The 25865-nt window shown below is 38.2% G+C and overlaps 1 protein-coding gene across 1 annotated transcript in view; it reads left to right on the top strand.

The window, feature by feature from the left end:
* LGR4 (leucine rich repeat containing G protein-coupled receptor 4) overlaps nt 1-25865 on the top strand; it is a 122829-nt gene that overhangs the window by 89452 nt on the left and 7512 nt on the right. Inside the window, exons 5-16 of the mRNA XM_012552533.3 lie at nt 8036-8251; nt 10831-10902; nt 12131-12199; nt 13792-13863; nt 14063-14134; nt 14472-14540; nt 16773-16844; nt 19242-19307; nt 21243-21314; nt 23125-23196; nt 23547-23672; nt 25615-25736. Coding sequence (XP_012407987.3) covers nt 8036-8251; nt 10831-10902; nt 12131-12199; nt 13792-13863; nt 14063-14134; nt 14472-14540; nt 16773-16844; nt 19242-19307; nt 21243-21314; nt 23125-23196; nt 23547-23672; nt 25615-25736 — 1100 coding nt within the window. The remainder of the gene's footprint in view (nt 1-8035; nt 8252-10830; nt 10903-12130; nt 12200-13791; nt 13864-14062; nt 14135-14471; nt 14541-16772; nt 16845-19241; nt 19308-21242; nt 21315-23124; nt 23197-23546; nt 23673-25614; nt 25737-25865) is intronic.

Below are 25865 nucleotides of genomic sequence, written 5' to 3'. Positions count from 1 at the left end.
GCTGCTAGTCTCAGTCCTAGGCATTAGAGATAAAAGATTAAAATGAGAAATTTCCACCCTCAAGAAGTTTATATTCCTTACCTAATAATGACAATAACTGGATTTCAAAGTTTTCAGAGCATTTTACTTATATGATCTCATTTAATCCTACCCATTTCACAGATGTGGAAACTTAGACTGTATGGTTAAGTGACCCACCAATGGTCACACGGCTTATAAATATTCAAGGCAAGATTTAAACCGGAGTTTTTCTGATTCCAAGTCCAGCCCTTTATACAATATAGTAACACCTAGCAGTATCTACTAAGAGACACAACATCATGTGTGTTTGTATGTATACATGCATGTCTGTAGGTAGAGACTGCTGGGTGATGCAGTGGATAGAACGCTGGGCTTGGAATCAGGAACAGTCATCTCCATGAGAGCAAATCCGGCCTCACACGTTGACTGGCTGTGTGATTCTGGGCGAGACTGTTGCCACAGTTTCCTCCTCTGTAAAATAAGGTGAAGAAGGCAGTGGCAGACCATGGCAGTATCTTTGCAGGGAAAAACCTCAAATGGGCCACAGAGAGTTAGACAGGACTGAAAAATGATTGAACAGCAACAAAAGATACAGCTGTAGAGAGCTAGGGCTGGGGCCTGCTCTTGTGAGCTAGATCTCCCGGAGGAGGAGACTGCAGTAACGTTAGTGCCCTGGCCAAGACCTAGACTTGCCTGGATCTCCTACTGGTCTGGGCTAGAGGTGGAACCTGGACTCAGGGCTTCGAGCTTCTAAGCTGGCTCGGTCTCCACTAGGGAATGAAGCAGATGAAAAAGGTCCAATGGGTGTTCCCCTAGCTCTATCCCATCCGGCCTCGGGCTAGTGAGGATGGTCCAGACAGTGCAGGGGCGAGGTGGTTGGACCAGTTTGGAGGCCTTGGGCTTGCTCTCGAGACTGGGCCAGGAACGCAGGAGCAGGAACTGCAGGATCGTGGGAGCCAAGGGGGCAACGGGAGGCGCCGAGGGCCTGCCTGGAGCGTCCAAGTGTCAGTCTCTCCTAGGCCGAGGTGTGGTGGGAATCCTTAGGCTTGGGCCGTAAGATTTTTGTTTCAAGTTGCCAATGCTGTTGGTGTTGCCGGTGCTTCCGTCAGAGAAGCTTGGGCTATTGGCAGATCCTGGCTCTCCTACCCAAGTGAAGGAGTAGTTTTGGGCAGGGATTCTTAACCTTGTCTGTTTCATGCACATCTCTGCAAGTCTGGGAGGCCTACGGATCTTTTCTCACAATACAGCGATGTTTTATTTTTTGAGGCAGTCAGGGTTAAGTGACTTGCCTAGGGTCAGACAGCTAATAAGTGTCTGGGGCCCCCTCTGAACTCAGGCCCTTCTCCATCCAGGACCTCTCTCTCTCCACTGCACCACCCAACTGTCCCAATAATATTTTTAAATGTGCAAAATATAGAGGATTACAAAGGAAACCAATTATACTTATAGTTACACAATATTAGGGGGAAACCCCCAAGCTGTCTTGAAGGTTAACTCCTGTGAAGGAAACATGAGGGAGAGAAACTGTCACGGTTTTTTAGCCTCCTCATATGACTCCCACTTAGAGCCCAACAGGAGTAGTTATGTGAGTTCTTGACTTGGCGGGGGGCAGTTTACAGCATGACTAGCTTAGAGTTTCCTTGGCTAAGGAGGTAAGCATGAGACTGGGGAGTGTCTGGAAGGTGGGAACAAATGATGTATGACTGCCATGGGGCAGCAGACCAAGAACTTGGGGAAAGCTTAGAAACCTGGAATTTTAGGACTGGTGGAGGTCTTAGCATCTCTTAGTCCTCTTCCTGCAGAATGGCCTGCAGTTGGAAAACTTAACTGATGTCTAATGACTTTTCCAGTTCCAAACTGCCAGGTACTTTCTTAAAAAAGAAAGAAAAATAACAAAACAAAATATTTAAAGCAATCCAAAAGTCAGCTTTTTTTTTTTTATGTCACAGAATTGATCATTTCATCATTTATTATATATCTTCAAATTGATAAATTTTTATTTACTCTGTAGTGCTGTCAACTATATCTGGATGGGTTATATTTTGTAATAAAACTAATCAATGAATTGGCTGTGCTCTGATTATTTCAGTTGTAGAGTTTTTGTACAGTTTGTGACTAGGACTAGGAAGAGATTAATCTTTTTCAACCATATTTTGATCAGTTCATAATTGAAGTATTCCTTGGAATTCTTTGTGACAATTTAGAATAGTTTTTTTCCCCTCCTTTTTCTTTTTTTCTTCAGTTTTCTTTTTTCCCTTAAAAAAATTAGCCTTTTATTTTCAAAATACATGCAAAGATAGTTTTCAACATTCACCCTTGCAAAACTTTGTGTTCCAAATTTTTCTCTCTTCCTTCCCCCTACCCACTCTTCTCTGGACAGCAAGTGTAAAGGGCTGAAACTCTTGAGTTGATGCACTGAGGTCAGACAACCAAGCACTTAAGGCTAATTACCGATTGGACAATACTTTGTAAACATATTCTTGGAAAATGGCCCTTCCCACTATCCTGTGCTGGCTTAATAATTGGTGTATACAGAGAATTGTAGGAGGGACTAGGGGGTGGAGTAAGACTAGCCAGGGTCACTTTGGTGGTAGACAAGGAAGAAGGTCGTTGTGGAGATCCTGTGTCCATCCAATTCACTTCTACCTATAAAGACCAAGGACTTTTGCTTATCCTGACTCCAGCTGAATCTAAGGTATCCAGGGTACTAACGTGGTCATCACAAGCAAGTGATCCAATATATGTTATATATGTGCAATTTTTCTCTACATATTTCCACATTTATCATGGGCAGCTTCATTCTTCTTCTCAAAAAACATTCATTCTTCTTCATTGAACAGAAATGTTGAACATTGTTGAACAATGTTGAACTATTGAACATTTTCTGGTGTGGGAACAGATGGGGAACCTGAAGTGAAAATGAGTTAAGATTCTTATTTGCCCACAGTGATCGGGCTGGTTTGTGCCAGAGTTAGAACAAGGATTCATTTCTGCGAAGAAAGAACTTTCCAGTGACCTTTCTGAAGCTGAGGTTACTAAAGAGAACAGAGAGAGAGAAAAAAAGAGCTCATGGTGACTAGAAAAATAGCTGAAGGATGGATGCTTAGGGCTTTAAGTTCTGCCGTGAAGAGAAAGGATATTTGAATGGGATGCCAAAAAGGAAAGGTCACCTTGTGTTTTACAGTTGACTAAACTGAGGCCCCAGGCAGACAGAGAAAGATTTCCAAGGTCGTATAGGTAGTAAATAGCAAAGATGGGATTGTGACTTGGATCACTTCTAGACCCAGTGTTCTTTGTAACACACTGACCACCATTTTTAAAGCTCCCTGTCCTTACATATATATACACATACCATAAACACATATAAAAATTTGTACACACACAAAAACACATACAATAGCAGAGATTGAATTGTAACTTGGGTCAACTCTAGACCCATTGTTCTTTCTGCTCTAACGCACTGACCACCATTTTTAAAGTTGCTTTACTTAAACACTTAAACATGTTTAAAACACACACACACACACACACATATATATATATATATATATATAAATAATATATACACATACATATATATATATATAAATAATATATACACATACATAACCACAAACATGTATGTGTGTGTGTATATATAAAATATACCTATATATGAGTATATACAGATGTGTACAATACAATTATGCATGTGTGTGCGTGTGCATGCATTATGTATATAGGCTATGGCAAAGGATCTGGTTACTTGAGCTCACTAAAATTCTACTGGAAGAAACCTATCAACCTACAGTTCTTCAATTACCCTGGACCCTCTGTAAGTTTCTCCTGATAAACTGGTTCCACCATCCCCTTAAAACATCTTGCAGCATAAAAAAATTGAATATGGATTGAAGAAGGGAGTCAGCTCGTAAGCCTTTTCATCTTCTGGGAGGTGTGGAAAAAAAAAATAGTCTGGCAGTTTCTTGCTGATCTTTGAGGGAGCCCTCAGGCTTTTCTTAAAAAAAAAAAAAATTCATTTCTTTGCTGAAATGTTGATCCTCAGTGAAAGCTAAAACTCTTCACAAATCAGGGTGTGCACACCTGTTTCTCATGGGGCTATGACACCTGCATATCAACTGAGATCTACTGATTAACCCTTTGATGATTCACAGGAGACCACCTTTCTAGAAGGTTTAGTTTTGGTTTTTGCTTTTGTTTATTTTTTTTAACTTAAGGGTTACATTTTGTACCAGTTTTTGTGTTTAACTTAAAGTAATATATTATATGGGCCAGAATGACTATGTTAGAGCCGATAATCCCTGAGTTCAAAACCTGCCTTTAGCACATACAGACTGGATGATTCTGGGCAATCTGAAGACAGAACATGCTTTGCCAGCTAAGTGGTGATGTGGCCAGAGTGCAGAACTTAAGATCCAGGAATCCTCCCTCAGACACAGACTAGTCAAATGATCAGTGGCAAGTTATTTGACCTCTTTTAAGCTTCAGTTTCCATATTCCATATCAATTTCCAATAGGTTTTTGTTAGACTCTGAAGTGCTACTGTTTTCAGATGTATAAAATTTACCTAAGAGTACAAAAGAAACTGAACCACTGAAAAAGTTATCACAGTATTAAAAATAAACAAACAGATTTAGCATCTCTGGGAGGAGACATGAGAGAGAATGTATGAAACTATGCCTTTCTTAGCTCCTCACCTCACCTTCTAATTCCCACTTAGGGCCAAGTAGGGTCTCCTAGGTAGTTCTCTCTGTGGGAGCTTCTGCAGCATAACTGGCAAAGGAGAGAAGCACAAGACACAGATTTCCTTCCTGGTGAAACTCTAGGCTTTGGAGTTTTTAGAACCTCTTGGTGCTTGAGAAACTTCCCATCTTTGCATTTCTTTGTCCTGCAGTCATTTGGGGTGTGGTAGCTGAGAACTAAGCCTAAGTTGATCCCCCTCTGTGTCCTGGTCTGTAACATGAAGCACCCTCCGTAGTCTGGAAGATCCCCCCCAGCTCTGACGTTTTGGGATTCTAGGCCATGCACATAGCAGGCTCGCAAGCTATCATTTTCTCTGTGTGGGTGCTGCTTCTGCCAGTGCCCAAGGTCACAGTAGGTGTCACAAACAGCAAACCATTTGAATAGAGTTTCAAAAGCTTGTTCCCTGGCCAGCTTTTTAAAACTAGCACTCTTAGAGTTCAATTCTGAATTTCCTTCTGGTTTTCCTCGAGAGAAGGCAGAAGAGCATCAGTTGTCCTGCTCATTGACCATCTGAGGAGGTCTGGGGAGAGGAGAGGAGGACGGCAATCCTTGGAAAGTTCAGTATTGGTAGAACTGGGTTTAATATAATGACATAGGGATTTCTAATCATAGGTCCAGGGAATGGGCTACAGTTCACCTTTGCATTGTGAAAAATCTGTTTTAAAAAAAGGAGGAGAGGGAATCATATTAAGCCAAATACAGACTTTACTCTTAAAATGAGATCTTGTCAAATAAGGAAAAAATAAATCAAATCAACAAGAATTTAAGTGCCTACTATGTGCCAGGGACTGCGCTAAGTGTTGAAGATAGGAAACAAAATAGGAAAATTTTAATTTAGCATATCTGGGAGGAGACATGAGAGAGAATGTATGAAATAAAAGGAAAAACCAGCCCTTGCCCCCCCAAAATAACATTGATTAAAGGGTGCATTCGGCTTTTTAAAAAGTAGGCAGAAAATTTCTAGCTGATCTTTGAGGAAGCCCTCATCAGCCAGATTTGGGGCAAGAGGAATGGGAAACATACAGAGCTTCTAAATACCTACAAAACTCTGGAAGTCTCAAGTAAAGAAGACAAATTATTAATAAAGAATCCCTTAAAAACCTTTGGTAGGTATGTGCTATTAGCCTAGTATGTGTGGTATACCTAATTTCTTAGAAACTGGGATGAATTCATGAGCTTATAGGGAAAGAAACGAATCTGAGAGCATTTACTCCCAAATGCTTGAAACAGCAACTGCCTTTTCATTGGACTTTTTCAAGTCTTTTTTAGATATATAAGGAACAAAGCATCAGTTAGTTATTACTTGTTGATCAATTAATTATTTACGTGCCTATTATGTGGCAGATACTACAGAGATAAAGACAAAAATGTCATCCTTGTCCTCAAGAAGATTACATTCTATCTGAAGAAGAAACATGTAGAAATGTAAAAATACAAACTATATACAAAGTATCTAGAGTGGGGAAGGGAACAGAGGAGATAATATCTTAAGGGAATTTAAGGAAGGCCTTCAATAAGAGGGAGCTCCAAGCCAAAGTTTGGATTTGTTGGATTTAAGCACCAAGCCCTTCAGATAATGATGTAGAACGGAGGATCCAAGAGGCCAGATTTTCTCAGTCATACGTGGCTGATAGAGCTCCTTTCTTCAATCCCAACACTCTCCATTGCTTATAAACGCACCCTCCTTCACTTAAAAAACAAACTTTATACCTGATTGATATTGCAGGGACCAGTGGGGAATCTTCCCTTCCCACCCTCCAGTGTGCTTTTTTCACTTCTGTATTTATGATTTCCAGGCCATAATTAAAAATATTAATTTTGCTGGGCTCCAATTTCTACATCTGTAAAATGAAGCAGTTAAGTTCTTATAGTTGATTCCAACTTTAACATGCAATAAACCAACTTATTATTCTGCCATCGTGAGTTATGGATCCAACAACTCAAGAATGTTTTCTCATCAGATTGGCGTTATCAGTTCCCTAATAGAAAAGGAGATCAACAACTCTATATGACTCCAGACATTCTGCTAGAATTTGGATATAAAGCTTACAGTACAGGCTAGAGGGCAAAAATCAAGAAAAAAGATTCTTGGTGGCTCAGAGAACTCGCTAAGGACCCAAGGATTGCTATGGCCTTAGTTTCTGTCCTCAGAGCTCAACACTGTGCCTTGGCATTGAGTCAGTGCTTCATAAACATTTGTTGTCTTGACAACTTAACATTTTTGTTTCATGGACTTCTTTGGTCACTTTATTCTTTCTCATATTGATGTTTCTAGGTAAATGAAATAAAATCCACAGTTTTACAAAGAAAACCAATCATATTGAAATAAAGTTATCCATATATATTTAAATCCACAGATCCCAGGTTAAGAACCCTTTCTCTGAGATTACAAGTTATAGACTATTTGATAACTTGCATCAGAGAAAGGCGTTTCTCCACGGAGATGACACCATGGTCCATACCTACCCTGCAAATGATCCCCCCTAGAAGACATCTTAGAAACTTAATTCAGATTCATGATTTTTCAAAATTTCAATTGACAATTTATCAAGTACCCACTATGTGCCAGGCATCATGCTAAGCTCTTGGAAAGGTCATTTATTCAAGATCAAATAGCAGCAGATTTAGGACTGGAACACAGGACTCCTAACTCTTCCAGTTCTGATGCTGCATGCATCTGTAGAACATTGTGTCCCTGAGTCTTTTTGTAGTAGGTGGATTATTCCATTTGCTCTCTTTGCTTATGTCCCATTGTGTCTACACATTATGTCTGCAATATCAGCCATAGTGAAAAATGTATGTTTGAAGTTGAAATACATTTCCAACTATATAACTATCTTACTGTGCCCTTCAAGTAAACCATATATGTCATTTTCAGCTTTCTGTCTATTTGGGGGAAAAAAAAGTATTAAATGGTTTCAGGACTTTAAAACACAGTAAAAAATGCTGGATTAAAAATTGTTTTGCAGCTATGAAGTATGTCTAATTAAAAAGAATTGACATAGCTCTGGTTTTTAAAGTAAAACTATGGCTTTGGATCAATAAATCCCCTTAGTGTGGAAGAAGAGAATACTGTGACTAATGGAAACTAACTTGGGCTCATTTTTTAAAAACAACTTTCTCTTGAAATAGGTGTTACCCAAATTATTAAAGCCATTACAATTTCCGTTCTCAGTTTCAAATTTTTTGAGTTGTGAGACTTGTGTGACTAATTGACTCATTCCTTAATGATTAATGGGTTTTCTTGAACTTGGCTGTTGTATTTCTCTGACAGGCGTCTAGATGCCAACCACATTACCTCAGTCCCCGAGGAGAGTTTTGAGGGTCTCGTGCAGTTACGACATCTGTGGCTCGATGACAACAGTCTGAGTGAAGTGCCTGTCCGACCACTCAGCAACCTCCCCTCTCTCCAAGCCCTGACCTTGGCTCTTAACAAGATCACAAACATCCCTGATTTCGCCTTTACCAACCTTTCAAGCCTGGTGGTTCTGTAAGTACTCGATACCTTCAGTTTCTTACTGAAGTCTGTCGGAAGAAGGACTCGTCATCCTAAATGGAGAGAGGAAAGTGGGAGGGAAGGGCATCTCTTGGCATTTCCAGCTGTAACTACAAAAAGTAGTTGGTCTTCTCCGGCATGTTACTGGAGAGACAAAAAGTATAAGTCCCAGAACTGGAGAAGTGATTATTCTGTTGAACTGCCCTGGTTAGGTCACACGCAAAATCATCTCAGTAGGCATTTGTTAGGCCTTTGTGGTGGGAGTAATCATATCTACTTTGGTCTTTGCGATGGAGTAAGAGAAAGTGAGTCTAAAAGGATACTCCCTTTGGTGAACTTTTGAGAGGAGTGGGCGAGATTCAATCAATAAACATTTAATCATGTGCCAGACATTGCTAAGCAGAGACAAGCATGGATGGAGTCTTGATCTACATTGTTAAAGGGAACATCCAGATTGATTAGATGAGATAGCTATGGGAGGAGGTATCTGGAAGGCATCAGGCGTACAAAGACAATAAATCTCTGCCCACACCGTGATCTGATAGTCTTCCCAGAGTCATGAGAAACGACATGTACCCTGCTGAGAATGTGCACAACAAAGTGAAAAGGGACTTAAGAAGATCTTGTAATGGGACTTACCTTGAATGCACTTAAGAATACTGTGAGGTGGTGAGGAAGGCATGGGGAACACCAATGGTATGGAGACAGGAGATGAAATATTGAACTTGGAACATAGGAATCACATCACTTTATCTGGAGGGCATGGAGAGAAGTAATGTGGAATAGATCAGTAAAAGTAGACTGGAAACATATTGCAAAGGGCTTGTCATTTAGGGAGGTCTTTTTGGGAAGCTACTTGGTGCAAATGATAAGAGACCGGGGCTTGGAATCAGGAAGACTAATCTTTATAAGTTCAAATTTGGCTTAGACACAATTGTTATGTGAACTCTGGGCACATTGCCTTATCTGCCTCAGTTTCCTCTTCTGTAAAATGAGCTGGAGAAGAAAGTGGCAAATCACTCCAGTGTTTCTCTCAAGAAAACCCTAAACAGGGCTGTAAAAAGTCAGACATGCCTGAAAAATAGCTGAACAACAGATTTATCCTTGAAGTAACAAGGAACCAAACGAAGGCTTTTGAACCAAGGAATGACAAAGCCAGGTATCTGGTTTAGGAAGGTTATTCAGACATCCATAAGGTAGATGGCCTAGAGAGAAAAGGGGCTGAAAATCCAGAGGCCATTTTAGGAGACCAGGGCAAAAAGTTAAAGTGGGAGGGGAGGAGGGCCTGAACTGGGAATATCTAACTGGTTTTATGACATTATGAGACCTTTTAACCCTGCCATCAGATATACTGTATACATACATTCAAGCTGAGCCAAATACTATATGACTATGTTTGGTTTGGGTTTTAATGGGTATCACGAGTTTCTTTGTAGCTTTGGCTCATTAAAACAAAATGATATTTGGATTCATTTGGGGTCAGGGCTTAGCAAGCTTGTACATTTTGTTCCAGGTATTGGTTTGGGTCCTTACTATCCATGCCAGAAGGTAATAGAAATTAAGTTCTATTCCAGTGTTCCTCTTATAAGAGACCTTTTTTAAGATCAATCTGCCCTTCTCCCTTGTTTACAAATAAGTGGGCAAATAATGAAGATTTTTCCAATAGTTTAGATTTAAGATTCAGTTAACAGCATTTCCCCTTTATTTAAATAAAAAAGGAATCCAAACAAACTGTGTTGGATTCCCATAAGTACTTTAGTGATTAAAATGCCCTTTCCCCTCTTTCTATATGGACAGAGATTTAGAACTGCCTTAGAGGTCAGGTAATAAGGAAACCAGGGCTCAGAGACAATTGTCCAAGCTCATGCAGTTAATTTAGTGACGAGTCGGGATTCACATCCAGATCCATAGCTTTTATTATTATTATTATTATTATTATCTCATGATACCTCCCTCAGTTGAATTTCATTCAAATGTTTATATGGAAGGCACTGGAGGTACAAAGACATACTGGAGAAAGTATCCATAAAGGAGTGTAGTGAGGGTGAGGGGGCAGGCAGGTGGTTGGGACGCTCAGAGAAGGCTGCTTGTAGGAGGTGGCACCTGAGCTGAGCCTAAAGATTCTAACAGAAGGTGATAAGGAGGGAATGCTTTGCAGACCTGGCCAACAGATTGTATAAATGCAGAGGATAAAGGGTTGGGTTTGGGGAATAGTGCATAAGCTGCAAGTAAATGATATGGTCAGACCTGTGCCATTATCTCTGCCAAGAAAATCCCAGATGGGGTCACTAAGGGTCCTATGTGATTGAACTGACGGAACAACAATTTAATCACCTGTTAGTTTAGTTTGGTGAACTTTTGGTGAGAGGCCTGGGCAAGATTCAATCAATAAACATTTATTTATGTGCCAGACATTGCTAAATAGACAACAAGCATGGATGGAGTCTTGGTCTACATTGTTGAAGGGAACATCCAGATTGATTGCATTTGGAGCCATTCTTTGTCTTTGAAGTACTTAAAAAAGTTACTGCCTAGAAATATCTATATATTGTTTTTGATTTTTGCTTCCTCAGGCACCTTCATAACAATAAAATCAAGACCCTGGGCCAACACTGTTTTGATGGATTAGACAATTTGGAAACTTTGTAAGTACATCCTGAATAACTTCTCTTATTGATCGTGATATATGTTTTATGACTGTTATAAAAGGAAAATTATGTAGTATTGAATCCATAATTTATTTATAAATTTTTTATCATTTTATATCATTTCAGTTTTGACAGTCTTATGAGTAGGATCAAGAATAATTCAGATTTGTGGTTAGAAAAGAAACCTTCTTTCTCTTTGGGGCTATGGTGGGAAGAGTTGGGGATCTGAAAATTTTAATTAGTCAATTTTCTGTTAATTGTTGTTTTATTGCAATTTCAATCTCATGATGTAAGAGAAATGGAATTAGGCCTTCATGAAGAAAAAATTAAAATATTTTTTAAAATACAGTGTGTGTAACATTTCTGCAAATGTTATTCTAAAATCATGTCATTAATTTACTAAAACTTGAACACAGCCTTATGTTTTATATCCCATTTTGCTTATTGTTAATCCAGCTATGGAGGCTTGATATTTCTCTTATAGAACTGGTCTTTTTTCACCTAATGTGACTTTGTAGAATCAGGTAGCAAAGTTGATAAGGCTGACATTATGACTGTCTAGAGTGGTACTGTGTTTCTTACAAGGGTAATATTCCTGATCTGAATGAGTCCAATAGCTTTGCGTTTCTGCCTTGACCCCTTTTTGTTTCTGAGGCTTCTCTAGGGAAACTGAGTCTGGATGGGGGAAGTCTTTGGTAGTAGCTTCCATAGGAAAGAGTACAGCAGTCCTAGAATTTCATGAGGGTAGGTTCACTAGACTTAGTCCTCAGTTTCTCAAATATTATTTGTACTTGTTTTTCTATGGGAGGGTTTTATGGGGGTTCAGTTACTTTATAGTGACAGAGATTTTTAAAAAGAAAAACATCTATAAGCAAGTCTATCAGAAAAGTCTTGGAAATTTTTTATTTATAGTTTTGATTTCTATAACAGTTATCAATAGGTGGTATTTTTGAATGATGTCATGTTTTAGGGGACAGGGTTATAACTAATATAATTTCTTCCAACATTGGAATCAAATTCCAATAGAAATAGATAGCTGTGACAGTGTATTGACTTAGAAAATCCCAAATTAACAGCATCTGTGTTGTATTTTATTTATTTTGTTAAACATTTCCCAATTACGTTTTAGTGTGGTTCAGCCAGGGCTGGGAATTAAAACCTCTGCTTTACAAAGATATGATTATTGTTCAATCTGGTTTCATCTTCATTTTCACATTCCTTCTAGGGACTTGAATTACAACAATTTGGGAGAATTTCCTCAAGCAATTAAAGCACTGCCAAGTCTGAAGGAACTGTGAGTCCTTTGCTCTCTTAATGCTTCTTTGTTCCATCACTCCCACCCTGCTCCCAGCCTGTTTGAATGATAATGGGAGAGAATCTGAGGTGTCAGTTACCTAATTGTGCTAAATGAACTGTGTCACTGTCCAATTGAGGAAGCAATTATTAGGTACCTACTATGTCTTTACCACTTTATCTTCTGAGACCCTAGTTTTCTGATCTTTCCAATAAGAAGGGTTGGTCTAGATGGCTTCTGAAAACTCTTCTACTCCTGTGTGCCAGACATTGTGATGGGCACCTGGGGATTTAGATAGTTGCTGTACTTTTCCACTGTGATTACTATGAACACCTTAAAACAGAATCCTAAAAATAGAAGTTGTTATGAATAAACATATAAATAAAGCAGCAACAGTAAGTGACCTACACATAGTAGGTACCTAATGTCTTTTGAATCTAATAAGTACTCAGAGAGGGCAATGCCCATTGAGGCTTGAAATAGGTTCCATGACAGAGAACTTCATTTAATAGCTTTTCTTCTTCTCTTTAACAAATACATTTGTATATAATTTCATCACCAAATATGTGTGTGTGTGTGTATAATATGTGAGTATATATCTATGTATATACTATATAGGTGTATGTGTGTATATATATCATATATATACATGTGAATGTATATACTTTATCAGTATATACATATCAGTTATATGTGTGTGTGTATATATATATATGATTATATATATATATATACTATATGTGAGTATATATCTATGTATATACTATATGTGTGTATATATGCTATTATATCTGATTGTATCTATACTATATGTGAGTATATATCTGTATATAATATATACATATATTACACATACACATAAGTATATATACTTTATCTGTATATATACTACGTGTATATATGTGTGTGTATATATATATATATATATATATATGAGTGTATATACTTTATCAGTAGGTGTGTGTGTGTATATATCTATATATATTTATATGATTGTATACTATATGTGAGTATATATTTGTGTATATAAGTGCATATATATGTGAGTGTGTATACTGTATTTGTATGTATACATTCATACACATGTTTCTCTGTGTGTATATATATTTGCAGAGAGAGGATGGCAGGTTGATCAAAGAAGGCTTCCTATAGAAAGCAGCATCTGAGTTAAACTTTGAAGAAAGATAAAAATTCTAACAGATGGCAAAGAATATCTTTACTCCACGGCCATATCAACCTAGAATCAAAGAGCAATATGTACATATACATGCATACATATATGTACATAGGCATAAAGGCAGAGAGATACTTTATTCTAGGTTAAACTGTAGCTTTGGAGTTAGGCACAGTGCCTCTTAGTGGGCTATTAATCTCCAGAAGATGAGATAAAATTAAAAATGTCCTTTTCTTCCTCTTTTTTGGAGTTTTATTTTTTTATTTGTTATTTTTGTTTCATACTGAGATAAATAGACTTTTATACTTTTAATTATATTACAGGATATAGTTAAACTATTTTAAATACTTAAAATATAGTAGCAAAGATAACTTCATAATAGAATGTGAATTTTAATATAGTTTCTCTCTTTCTTTAGAGGATTTCGTAGTAATTACATTTCAATAATCCCCAATGGAGCATTTGGTGGAAATCCACTCTTAAAAACCATGTAAGTACTTTGAAAAGCTTTTTTTTTTTTTATTTTTAATGTAAAATTATGCTAAGCTACCTCAATCATGCCAGACATCTGGACAGAGAGGGAAAATATCAGATAAATCTTTTGTGTATTTGGCATCTATATGCAGACAGATTTAATGCTGAATGATTTTATGAACATATGGAAAATTTACCTTTTCATAATTTTGCAGCCATTTAAATGACAACCCTTTATCTTATGTGGGGAACTCGGCCTTTCACAATCTGTCAGAGCTCCATTCTTTGTAAGTAGTCATTAATCAAGGTTTTGGTTGTGTGTTTTTGTTAGTCATACTGTTTCCTTTTGTCTGTGATGCTTGGAATGGGATTGGGCTAACTTGTTTATATGAACGCTTTCAGCCAAGTTATCAACATTCCAGCTTTAGTTGGAGGGATTTGGGGCTGATTTTGTTTTTAAGTACAGAGATAATTCTGTAATTTTACCTAGGATGAGAATAAAATAGATTGCAAAGTTCAAATATAAAATATTATTGTCTATAAGAATTTCTTTTATAATTCTCAGCTTCCTTTTTTCCTTGTTTTTTTTTTTTTTTTTTTTTTTTTTTTTTTTTTTTTTTAAAGAGTCATTCGGGGTGCAGGCATGGTACAGGGATTTCCAAACCTGACTGGAACTATCAATTTAGAGAGTTTGTAAGTATGACTTTTTTAAATTTGAGGGTACATGGATAATTGTGGGAAAGGGATTGGGCATCATAAAAATAAGAATAGAAACATATTGCAAGTTGTCATTGATCATATGAAAACATTTTTCAGTGTACTCATAGGAAAAGAAGTTCCACTATAGTTTCTACCTAATGTGTAGGTTAGAAAGCAACTTCAAAACTGTAAGATGGGGGAGACTTGACTAGACAACGATTATTTAAAAAAAAAAATAAGAAGAAATGAGGGTTTTATTGAGTTGCAAGCTCAATGTGAGTTAACATTGTGACATAGGAGCTAGATCTCTAGGGTTGTCCCAGGCTATATTAGAAGAAATACCATATCTAGACCAAGGGAGGCAATAGTTTCGCTATATTCTGCTTGTGGTTGTTACCACATCGAAGAGATTATGTTCAGTTCTGGGCATCAAATTTTATTTAAAATGGCAACAAGCCTGAATATGTCTAAAAAGAATGACCGATTTGATCCAGATCTGGATATGGCTGTAAACGAAATGTTTGAAACAATCAACCATGTTCAGTCCAGAGAAGACTTGAGAGGGAAAGGAGGGAGAGGATTTCTGGTTTCAAGTATTGGAAGAACTATTCTGGAAGAAGGATTAGATTTATTTTGCATGGCCCCAGGAGACACAGCTAGGAGCTTTGGGTGATTTTGGCCGAGAGGCAGATTTCAGCTCAATATAACAAGAAACTTTCTAATAATTCAGATTGGCTCAAAGTTGAACAGGCTGTTCAGGGAATTCATCACTGAGAGTCTTTCAAAAACAGAATGGAAGATCATTATTGGGAGTGTGGTTTAGAAGACTGATGTTCACATACAGCTTTGGACCTGCTAGTGTCTGAGGTCCAACTCTGGGATTCCACAATAGTCTCTCCCTTCTCTGATCCATCTGTCTCACAGCTTTCATTTGTGCCAGGAAGATGTGAGTGATTCCTCTTTACAAGCCCATATTTCTCAGCCTGGTGTTTGTAAGGCCTTCTACAACATGGCTCCAACATTCCTACTAGACTTTTTCAAAAATACTTTCTCTTGAAGCAGACTAATTTAATCACTGTTCTTCCTACTTTCCATACTCATTTGTGTAGGGTTCCCTTAGTCAGGAATGCAGTATTCTCTGCTTTACTCCTGCCCTCATTTCCTCCATTCTCTGCCTTTCCATATTTTTTCCCATTCCCATTGTTTCTATTCCAAGTCCCAGCTCTCCGAAATCTTCTCATAACATATTTAGACCTAGAACTTGTCTCTTTTTCTCTCCTAACTGTTCATGGCAATTGTTCCTATCATAGGATTCAGATCTTTCTCTTCTTACTACTGTCCTCTGTCTCTTATTTAGTCAGGAAGATGCTTACTGTGTGACCCTGGGCAAGAAACTTAGTTTTTCAGAGCAAAAGTTTCCTCATCTGTAAAATGAGAGAGTTGAACTTGAGCTCCAATTTGTCTTTCACCTCTAAATATGTAATCCTGTGAAATGAAAAGGGCATAAATGAAAATGGTAGTCATGGTAATGGGAAGGAGGAGACAGATAGGATTTTTTTAAAAAACCAGAATGGACAGATCGAGAAGAGAGCTTGGTGTGGTGGAAATTATCATTGGATCTGGAATTAAAGAACCTACACTCAAATACTAATCCTATTTCTTCTGCTTATTGACCATGTGATGGGCTAAATATTTATTCCACCTTTTTGTTCTTGAAATTTTTCATCTGTAAAATAAGGCTTTGAATTGTGACTCATTAAGTCATTCCACTCAAAATATCCAATTCCTCGGTGATGACATGGGAACTTTGCAAAGAAGGGACAGCCAGGGGGGTTGAAGAAGGCAAAGAGGATTCCAAAATGTTGAGCCTGCTGTGTGGATCACTGAGTATCAAAACAGATCTAGGGAAGGAAGGAGGGAGTGGTCTAAGGTGATGGGTGAACTTTTCTTAAGTGCTTGGATTGAAGAAGGACTATTTCTCTTGACATTGTTAATGACATTCTTTACATACATTAATGAATTGGTTTGGCAGTGGATTTGGAAGCCTAAGAGAAGAGTTCATTCATCTTGCTCAGCATCTGACTTTAGGCACTGGGATTGACAGGGCCTATATGCAAAGACTGGAATATTTACTTTGTTATATAAGAGTGAAATTCTGTTGATCTCATTCAGTTGTTTGAGCTCTCAGTAATGCATGGTTTTTTGTTGTTGTTTTTTTCCCCACAGAACCTTGACAGGCACCAAGATAAGCAGTATACCCGATAATTTGTGCCAGGATCGAAAGAAGCTTAAGACTTTGTAAGTTTGGAGTCTTCTATTCTTACCTTTGTTGTCATTGCACATTTGAAAGAAGACCAAGAATTTGGATTATCTTGTAGTGTGCTTTCTGAGTTAATGAAGGGTCATTTTAAAGTGGGATTGTTTCTTGATTGGCTCTGCCAATGGAGATGGGCAGAGGGAGGGTTAATCCAATTTGAGGATGATGTAAAAATAGCTTGTATTTGGATTTTGAAATAAGTTGGTATCTTGGTTGGAGAGTTGACTTCAAATGAATAGCTCTTGGGGGTTTTTATGGACATATAACTCAGTGTGAAACAACAGGGCACTGGCAGCCTAGAGAGCCAGTGAAGATCCTAGACTGCAGTAAGAGAGGCATGGTGTCCAAAACAAGGTGTCCACTATCCATAAAAACACTAAAATATGGTACCTTGAACAAACAGGACAAACAAATTAATTTGATGAAAGAAAACTACAGGTCTGTCATTTCCCTTGTTTTGGACATCAGGCCTCTATTAATGAAGCCCCAGTATCCCATTAAGAGCAGTAACATGGATAACTTCTGATCCCAACTCAGGCACATTGTTGGCAACTTTGAGCAAGGCCCTTTTCCAGGCAACTCTGTATAAGTTGCAGAAAATTGCTCATCTGCATAGAGGGAATTTTTACATCTGGAAATTCCTCAGTATTGAAATCCTAGGTTCAGCCAAAAAAAATTGGCTTTTTGGAATGGTTATTAATTATACTAATTACATTAATTACAAATAAATAGATGTACTCTATTCTGATCAATCTAAATATCCTATTGTTCTGGGCACCACATTTTAGAAAGTCCATCAGCAAGCATTTACTCAGTTCTTCCTCTCAGTCACATATTTTTTGGAGATACAGGAGGCAAAAATACTCTCTGTACTCAAGGAGCTCCCATTTTAATGAGGGAGACAGCTTCAACATAACGAGGTACCCAAGAGATCTTACCTGAGATAGGATGTGGGCAAGCTGAAGCATGTGGAGGTACAGCTGAGGAATGGAAGACTGGGTGAGACTCTGCCTTAGATGGCTGGTTGAAGCAACTGGGGATTTTTGGGCTGTAGGAAGAGAAGCCCCATTGGGCAGGTGACCCGTTTGTGGGTTTTTGTAGGGCTGTCATGTGGCAGAAAAATTAGCCGTGTTCTGAGTGATCTCAGGGGAAAGAGCTGAGAACAAGGGTCAGGGCACATTCTACTTTGATATAACACAAAGTCTACGTCTGACCTGACTTAGAGTTATCCTAAAGTGGTCTGGGAACTCAAAGGGTCTTTACACTGAAACTCAAGTCACTTCTCAAGGGCTACCCAGACAAGGATGACGTGGACTGGTTTGAGAGTCTGGGACTTTCTGAAAAACAAGAATCAAGCTTTGTGGCCATTGTTCTTTGCCTTGCGGCCCAGCTCCCACACTTACTTGTACTGATAAACAGAGCTGCCTTTTGGGAAATCTTTCTTGGTGTAAGGATGACTTAACTATTTGGGCTAACATGCCACAGAATAGTCAGCACAAATAAGTCAGATGTCACCAAAAAAACCTGTGCTAGGGACACCAATTACACACACACACACACACACACACACACACACACACACACCTTTCCTTCTTCACTTTCACTCCATGGCTTCCTTCAAGGCCTACATAAAGCCCCATTTTCCACAAGGAGGCCTTTCTGGGTCCCTGCTAATTCTAGTGCCTGCCCTCTGTTTAGGATCTTCATTTTTTCCTGTCAGTATCTCATTTGAACATAGTTGTTTCATATTATCTTCCTCATTAGATAGTGAGCTCCTTGAGAGCAGGAAGTTATTTTTGACCTTTCTCTGAGGCGCTTAGTAAATATTAATTGACTGAGCAGACAGCTTAGCCATTAGTAGAATGGCTTGTTAATGGAAGAAGCAGTCACACGTCTAAGTGATGTGACACTGTTTTTATGGACTTGATACAGAGATTGTAATGAGAGAGATTACAGTGGGGGATACCGATATCTGACCATATGCTGAAAAATCAAACAATTTAAAGCCGTGGGGGGTTTGGTTTTTTCATATTAAAATATTCTACAAATGTTAAATATATGCATACTTGAAGGTATAAACCATGTGTATAGTTATAACTATTTTCATATTTGGTATAATGTATGTTTATATAGCACATTTTAAAGATATGTATGTATAGAAAAACATATGCTTAGCATTTTCATTTTAGAAGTTTCTTGCAAATATTTAGAGGGGAAGAATGTTAATAAGCCTGCTGTGAGTGTCTATGCCATCTCAAGTCTTGGAAAGATCTTTGTTTTTCACGTGTAGCACGCTTGCTTGGGAACCTTTTCTGTAAATGCTCTCTTTAACAGTGCTTTGAATGAGACTAAACCAGTTGATTCTTTTCTGTCTTCAGGGACTTGTCTTACAACAATATACAAGAACTTCCAAGTTTCAATGGTTGCAGTGCTTTAGAGGAAATGTAAGTTAATGTTTGTGTTTATTTCTTCTATTAATGACGACTTTCATTTCTGTATTGCTTGGTTGTATATCCCATATGTGATGTGGTTCCAAGTAGAATTTCTTCCGTTTTCACATAGTAGGAGCTTCATAAATACTTATTTAATTCATTTGAAGAAGAAATGGTTGAGAAAGGGCTATCATGTTTGTAATTCTTCATCCAGATAGCTCTCTAGGGGCCAAAAGAGCACTCTCCACATCTCTAAGTCAAGGAGGATGAGCAGAGATGGTGGGCTGTCACCCAGGAAATAGTGAGTAGTAGAGCTGGGGCCCACATTCAGAAGCCCAGAGTTCTTTTCCCTGCATCATGAGAAGTTCAAATTCAAATCCAAAGCACAGGAAAGGAGCCCCTTGTTCCTTGTGTATTGATATTGTCATGTCATATACTTGATTTTTCACCTACTGTGTTTGTCAGGAAATGGAGAGCTACAGGGTTTAGAAATTGGGGCAGCTGGTTGGTGCGGTGGATAGAGCACTAGTTGTGGAGTCCAGAAGATCTGAGTTCAAATCTGGTCTCAACACTTAACACTTCCTGGCTGTGTGACCCTGAGCAAGTCACTTAATCCCAATTGCCCAACAAAAAAGAAAAGAGAAATTGGACCCGATTCTTAAAAAAAAGTGATAACTTTTTTGTTCCTGACATTGGTACAATTAGATGGAGACTAGACTAGGAATCAGAGTAGACCAAGCTGTGTGACCCTGGGTGAGTCTCCCCATCTGTAAAATGGGGATTGTAAGAATGCCTACTTTCTGTGGTCATTGTGAAGATCCAGTCAAAACAAAATCAATAATATAAAGAGCTTTGCACGTCTTTAAAGTCTTATAAAAAAGCCAACTATCATTCTTATTAGTATTCTTACCTTGAAGCTCTGCCACTTACTGACTGTGATTTAGGGTAATGATAAAGCTCTGTGGATCTTAATTTTCTCATCTGTAAAATGGGTAGATTAGACTAATAACTTCTAGCTCTAAATTCCTTCCATTCTAAATCTAGGGTGATAAATCCATAACATTACACATATCCTGTTTTGAAAAGACTTTGTAAAATGGAACATGCCAGTGATGCAGGTTAGAGACTGAAATTATTGCTACATTCCTCCTTTAATGTAAATGGGTGCATCTGTCCTGGAATTTCTGTGAGATCTTAGATTTTGGTCTGAATGGATTGTAACAATCTTCCAGTACAACCCATTTGTTTTGTAGGGAAGAAAACTCAGGCCCAGATAAATTACGTGATTTGCCCAAAGCTCATGGTTTGGAAGGAACTGAGGTTCTTAAACCCAGATCATCAAATTAGAGATGAAAGCTGGAAAGGACCTTAGAAACCATTGTGTCCTATATCCTCATTTTGCAGATGAGGAAACCGAGACCCTGAAAGCTTAAGTAACTTGAATCCAGATCCTCAGAATCTCAGTTCAGGATTTTTAAAAAACAATTTCACCCAATGCCTATTACTTCCAGGCTTGCTTGATACATATGGCTTGAGATGATGGGGTTTGATTAGAGTGAATTAGTCTATGTGGTTTCTAATTGGCTTCTATGCTTCCCTTCTGTGGTCAGACATCATTGAATGTTGGGATGTGGGGAGTCATTTGTAGAGATTTGTAGAATTGACAGATGTCTGATCCACTCTCTTCGTTCAAACCATGAACCCCAGAGAGGGGAAATTCGGTAATTGGCCAAGATCACACAGCTTGCTTAATGAAGTGGTTCCATTTTAGAGTCCAGGGGTCTTGAGGAGTAATTTGGTCTGATGGTTTTTCCATGATGCTGTGGGAAGACTGCCACTGCATTCCAGAAGAGCAGCTTCAGTAGTTTCATGTGCTAATCAGTTTTCTAAACTTACTAAATTTAACTTTAGAAATGAAAAATTATTTTTCTTTCCCCAATGTTTCAGTTCATTACAACATAATCAGATCCACGAAATTAAAGAAAGCACCTTCCAAGGACTTACTTCCCTGCGTATTCTGTAAGTCTCTGTATTCTTATTAAAGCCAATCTTTATGAGCCTGTGAATTTATATACTAATTAAGAGGAATTTATATTGTCAGATGAATGCTATTTATAGACATTGCATTCCATTCTATGTGTATATTTTAGCTCAGCCTTAAAATTATGAGATTTTAGAAATAATTCACTCGGTTTCTTACATTACCCATTAAATGTAAAGAATGTGTGTATTTTTTCAGCTTCTCTTGTGGTCAAATGCTTTTCAACAATTGTATGATTTTATTAGCATGTGTGAATTCAGCAAAGTGTAATTTTAAAAACATTCTTGGTTGGGAGGGCTTCTGTATAAACAATCCCCAAAGTTTTACTAGGGAGTAATTTGTACTGTTTAGATCTCTGAAAGTGAGTTAGTGTGATGTGCAGCTGGAATATGAAACCAGTGCTGTCATGAACAGAAATGTTCACAAGACAGACTTTTGTCATTCAGATAAACATTTTAAAACCAAGGTAATTTTCCCTATGCTCAACATTCCATCTCTTGCTTTGCCTTCTCACAGCTATCTGTGTACCCCCTACAACTCTTATCTTTTCCACCAACTTCTCACTTCCTTCAAGGTCCAATTCATATGGCAGCTTCTATGGGAATTTATTTTTTTAATTATTCCAGTTAGAGCTCAGGATTTCTCCAAATTACAGTGCATTATTGACATCTATAACTTTCAAATACTCCAGAAAGAATGTAAGCCTTTTCGGAGTAAGAATCATTATTAATTTTGTCTTCATATCCTTGCAGTGTAAATGCTGTGTTGGAATTGAATAGAAACTAAATCATTTTAAAGGTCTATCATAAAATTTAAAACAGATAGCTTCCCTGAAAAGTATTCTAAGAAGCAAAACATAATATTGTTTCTAATCTTAAGTCCATGTGGACTCTCATTTTGAATAAGATATGTTTCTATGAGAAACATTTTAGAGATGATAGTGAGGGATCATTGAATCAGTCTTCTGCCCTGGCCTGTCAGGTCTGTACCTCTGGTTGGCAAGTCTGCTAATCGAGGCAGAAAAAGCAAAGAAAGGGCCTGATTTGGCTGCTGTTGCTTTCATAGCACTGAATAGTAATAGCAGAAATGCTCTTGTTCCTCCACATTTTAGAATTGAACATGAGGAATTTTCCTATTTCATTAGTGGATGAAATAAAGAAGGAACTCTGTTGTCACAGTAGTTAAAAATTTTAGCAAGTCCAAATTTTCAGCTAATAGTGATCATCAGTTCTATGACTTATGAGTTCTGTGGTATCCAGTTTCTGTATATAAACGTATGACTTAGAGATATGATTCTTTATTTCCTGCTTGGAAAAAGCATATCTGAATCCCTCCTGGAATGCTATTGTTTGCATGTATATCAATATAGATGTATTGATTGTCCTCTCTCAAAGCCTTATCACTGACCTTTGAGCAAGTAAATATTATAAAACCTATTAATATTCTCAACCTTGTTATGAGCCAGGCTTTCCTTCACCTAGGTAATAGTACCAAAGGTTATATCGTTTATATTTTTGAACTAGTTCCAGCATGATAAGGTTCAGAATATTCTCAACTGTTCTAAAATGGGTCAACTAAAATCTGCACTGTTTAAACATGGTTCTGAGGGAGAGAGACTGGTACAAAGGGCATGTTTAACAGAATCTTGAAAAATGTTTAAAAAGAATAGAGTTTTTCTTTCTTATCAGGGCTGTTATATGACTGCCTCAGTCTCTAAAGCAGGACAAAAGACTGACACTTTGAGGGTTTTTATGTGAGAAGATTAACACACTATTCTTATAATTACAGAGATCTAAGTAGAAACCTGATCCAGGAAGTTCACAATGGAGCATTCATTAAGCTTGGGTCAATCACTAACCTGTAAGTAGGCAATTTTATACAGTCATAATATACTGTAATACATTAAAACCTGGGACTCTGGTGTCACCCCTATGGGGCTTTGTCAAAATATTTTCCCTTTTCTTTACTCTTTGTGTTTGGCATGCCTCCCAAATGAGCAAGCTGTTTTGGTTCTGGTTTTGACAATATTGTACAATAATTGTTTTTGAGAAAACAGTTGGCTTGGTAGATGTTTATTTGTTGTAGAATTGGATGTTCTAGTTTAAGCTACTAATATTTTATCCTACATTTTATCCTACATTATCTACTTGTAGAATGTCTTTGTGTGACTAACATTATAATATATTAATCTAAAGTTTAATTTTTTTTAGAGATATCAGTTTCAATGAACTGACTTCATTTCCAACAGAAGGATTGAATGGGTTAAATCAGCTAAAACTGACAGGCAACTTTCATCTGAAAGAAGCGTTGGCAGCAAAGGACTTTGTGAATCTCAGGTATTCTTCTCTTCCCCCCTTCATCCACTCCCTACCATTTTTCTCTATTAAGGAGCATGAGATCATAGATATAAAGATGGAATGGTCCAGAGAGGCCTTCAAATTCAAATTTGAATGAGGAACCTAAGGCACCGAAAAGGTGCCTCAACTGGAGAATCCCACAACTAGAAAGTAGCTGAATCAAGATTTGAATTTGGGCCTTCCTGACTCCAGGTTTTACCCGCTCTGAATTAAGTAGCATCCTGGTAGAGAGAGAAAATGAAATCCACAGTTTGTTCTAAGCAATAACTTATTCCCCTTCTGGGTACACAAAGAAATTTTTTGGCTCCGTTTTCTGGGACTGGAAATCATGCCCATGAGCATCATCTCCAGGACAGGTTTGTCTGGTCCCTTTTCTCCTTGTTAGGAGACAATGAGATAGGAGATCCCCACAGTGGATAAAGAGAATGATGCATTAGCTAGGTCAGTGTAGAGTAATGCAATGGGGAAATTTGGATTTGAATCAAAGACAAGCAGGATTGTGCATATTATTTATTAAAAAAAAAACAGTAATACCCATAGAATTGTAGGTATAGATATCATCCTCATCATCCTGGCCCATATGGAGTGCTTGAAGGTTGACAAAGGGCTTCAGAAATAATGCCTGACTTGATCTAATTCATACCAACCTAAGTTCTAGAGAGTGACTTTCCTGAGCCCACCTAGGTTAGACAGGAGTGGGAAGAGCCAGGATTTGGATCCACGTCCAAAGCTAGGATGTCAGCCCAGGTTCTTTGACTCAGACCCATAATTTAGGGGTATAGAATTTCTGAGAAGTCATCAGGATGAAGCCTGGCCACAGAATGATTTACTTGCCCAGATGCCAGAGGTTGACCTGAGGCAGTCCCCTGGGTCTGATCCAGCTTCCTTATGCCCTGATGCCTCTCTGATCTCCCCTTTAACATGTTTTAAATATGACTTAATTTACAAACTTTGGTTTATACCCATTTTACAGGAGCATACTTCACAGAAAGGAGTGCTCCTCTTTTTCCTGACTGCTGTATCTTGGGGCTCAAGTCTCTGTAAATTTATCAGCAAATGAATTATTTGTTACTAAGGATTACTGTGGGTCATTCACTGGGCTCTTGCTGGGAATACAAAGATGAACCAAAAAGAAAAACAATTCTTGACTTTAAGAAGTTTATCTCCCCATTTTAATGAGGGATATTATCACATAAAAGGGAGCAGAAGGATGGGGAAGAGGAGGAGGTCAGGAGAAGGCACCCATGAGGCAACATGGGAGGAAAATGTCGAGTCAGAAGATGAGTAGGGGGAGAAGTAGCTGACCTGGTTCTTAACTTCAAATGGAGCTTCTGGAAGGAACTTGCTGCTGAGAGAAGACTGCAGGGATAGCGAGATCTTTCAGGGGGGAGAAGGCATTTTCCAAGGTGGAGAAGGCATCTCTTCAGGCAAAGAAGACAAGGAAGGAATCCAGGACAGGAGCTTACTCTTTCCACTGCAAATTCCAACCCCTTTACGACTTAAATCTATTTTTAAAAATTTTGATAACAGCTTTTTATTTTTGAAATACATGCAAAGATAGCTTTTAACATTCACCTTTGCAAAACCTACAACAACTTAATCTTCAAAAAATTGGATGGGACCTAAAAAATTATGGTGATGAGCTTGTGTAGACTTAACCAGGCTGGTCCTTGGACAGCAGGCCTACAGTTTGTCCCCAGGTTCATACTTGAAGTTTTTCTAGCTTGGTGTAGTCCCCCTGCCAGTGTTTGTGTTCTGTGGCGACAGTTTTTGAGAACTCAAGAGTTGCCTCCAAGCAGTATGAGGCAATCAGGATGACATTAATGAAAGCATGAATACTTTGTACACACACCCACACACCTCTAGAGAACGTTACTGGTTTAACAAAGATTTCAAAAGCTCTTATTTGATTTTGATTTAGATCTTTATCTGTGCCGTATGCTTACCAGTGCTGTGCGTTTTGGGGCTGTGATTCTTACACAAACTCAAACCCAGATGATGCCGGCCTCCCAGACCACAGCGTTTCCTCCAATCAGGAAAAAGGCAAGTGTGTTTTAAAACTTGAGGAAAACTTAAGGGAGCAGCTGTTTCTTTACTGTCATTGGCAAATGAAAGATGACTTTTTATTTGTGTTAATATTGTTGTATTTGTGCTAATATACAGATGAATACA

The sequence above is a fragment of the Sarcophilus harrisii genome, chromosome 6, assembly GCF_902635505.1.
Source record: "Sarcophilus harrisii chromosome 6, mSarHar1.11, whole genome shotgun sequence".
Classification (NCBI taxonomy): Eukaryota; Metazoa; Chordata; class Mammalia; order Dasyuromorphia; family Dasyuridae; genus Sarcophilus; species Sarcophilus harrisii.
Note: the sequence above shows the minus strand (reverse complement) of the source record. Positions and strands in the feature narration are given on the sequence as shown.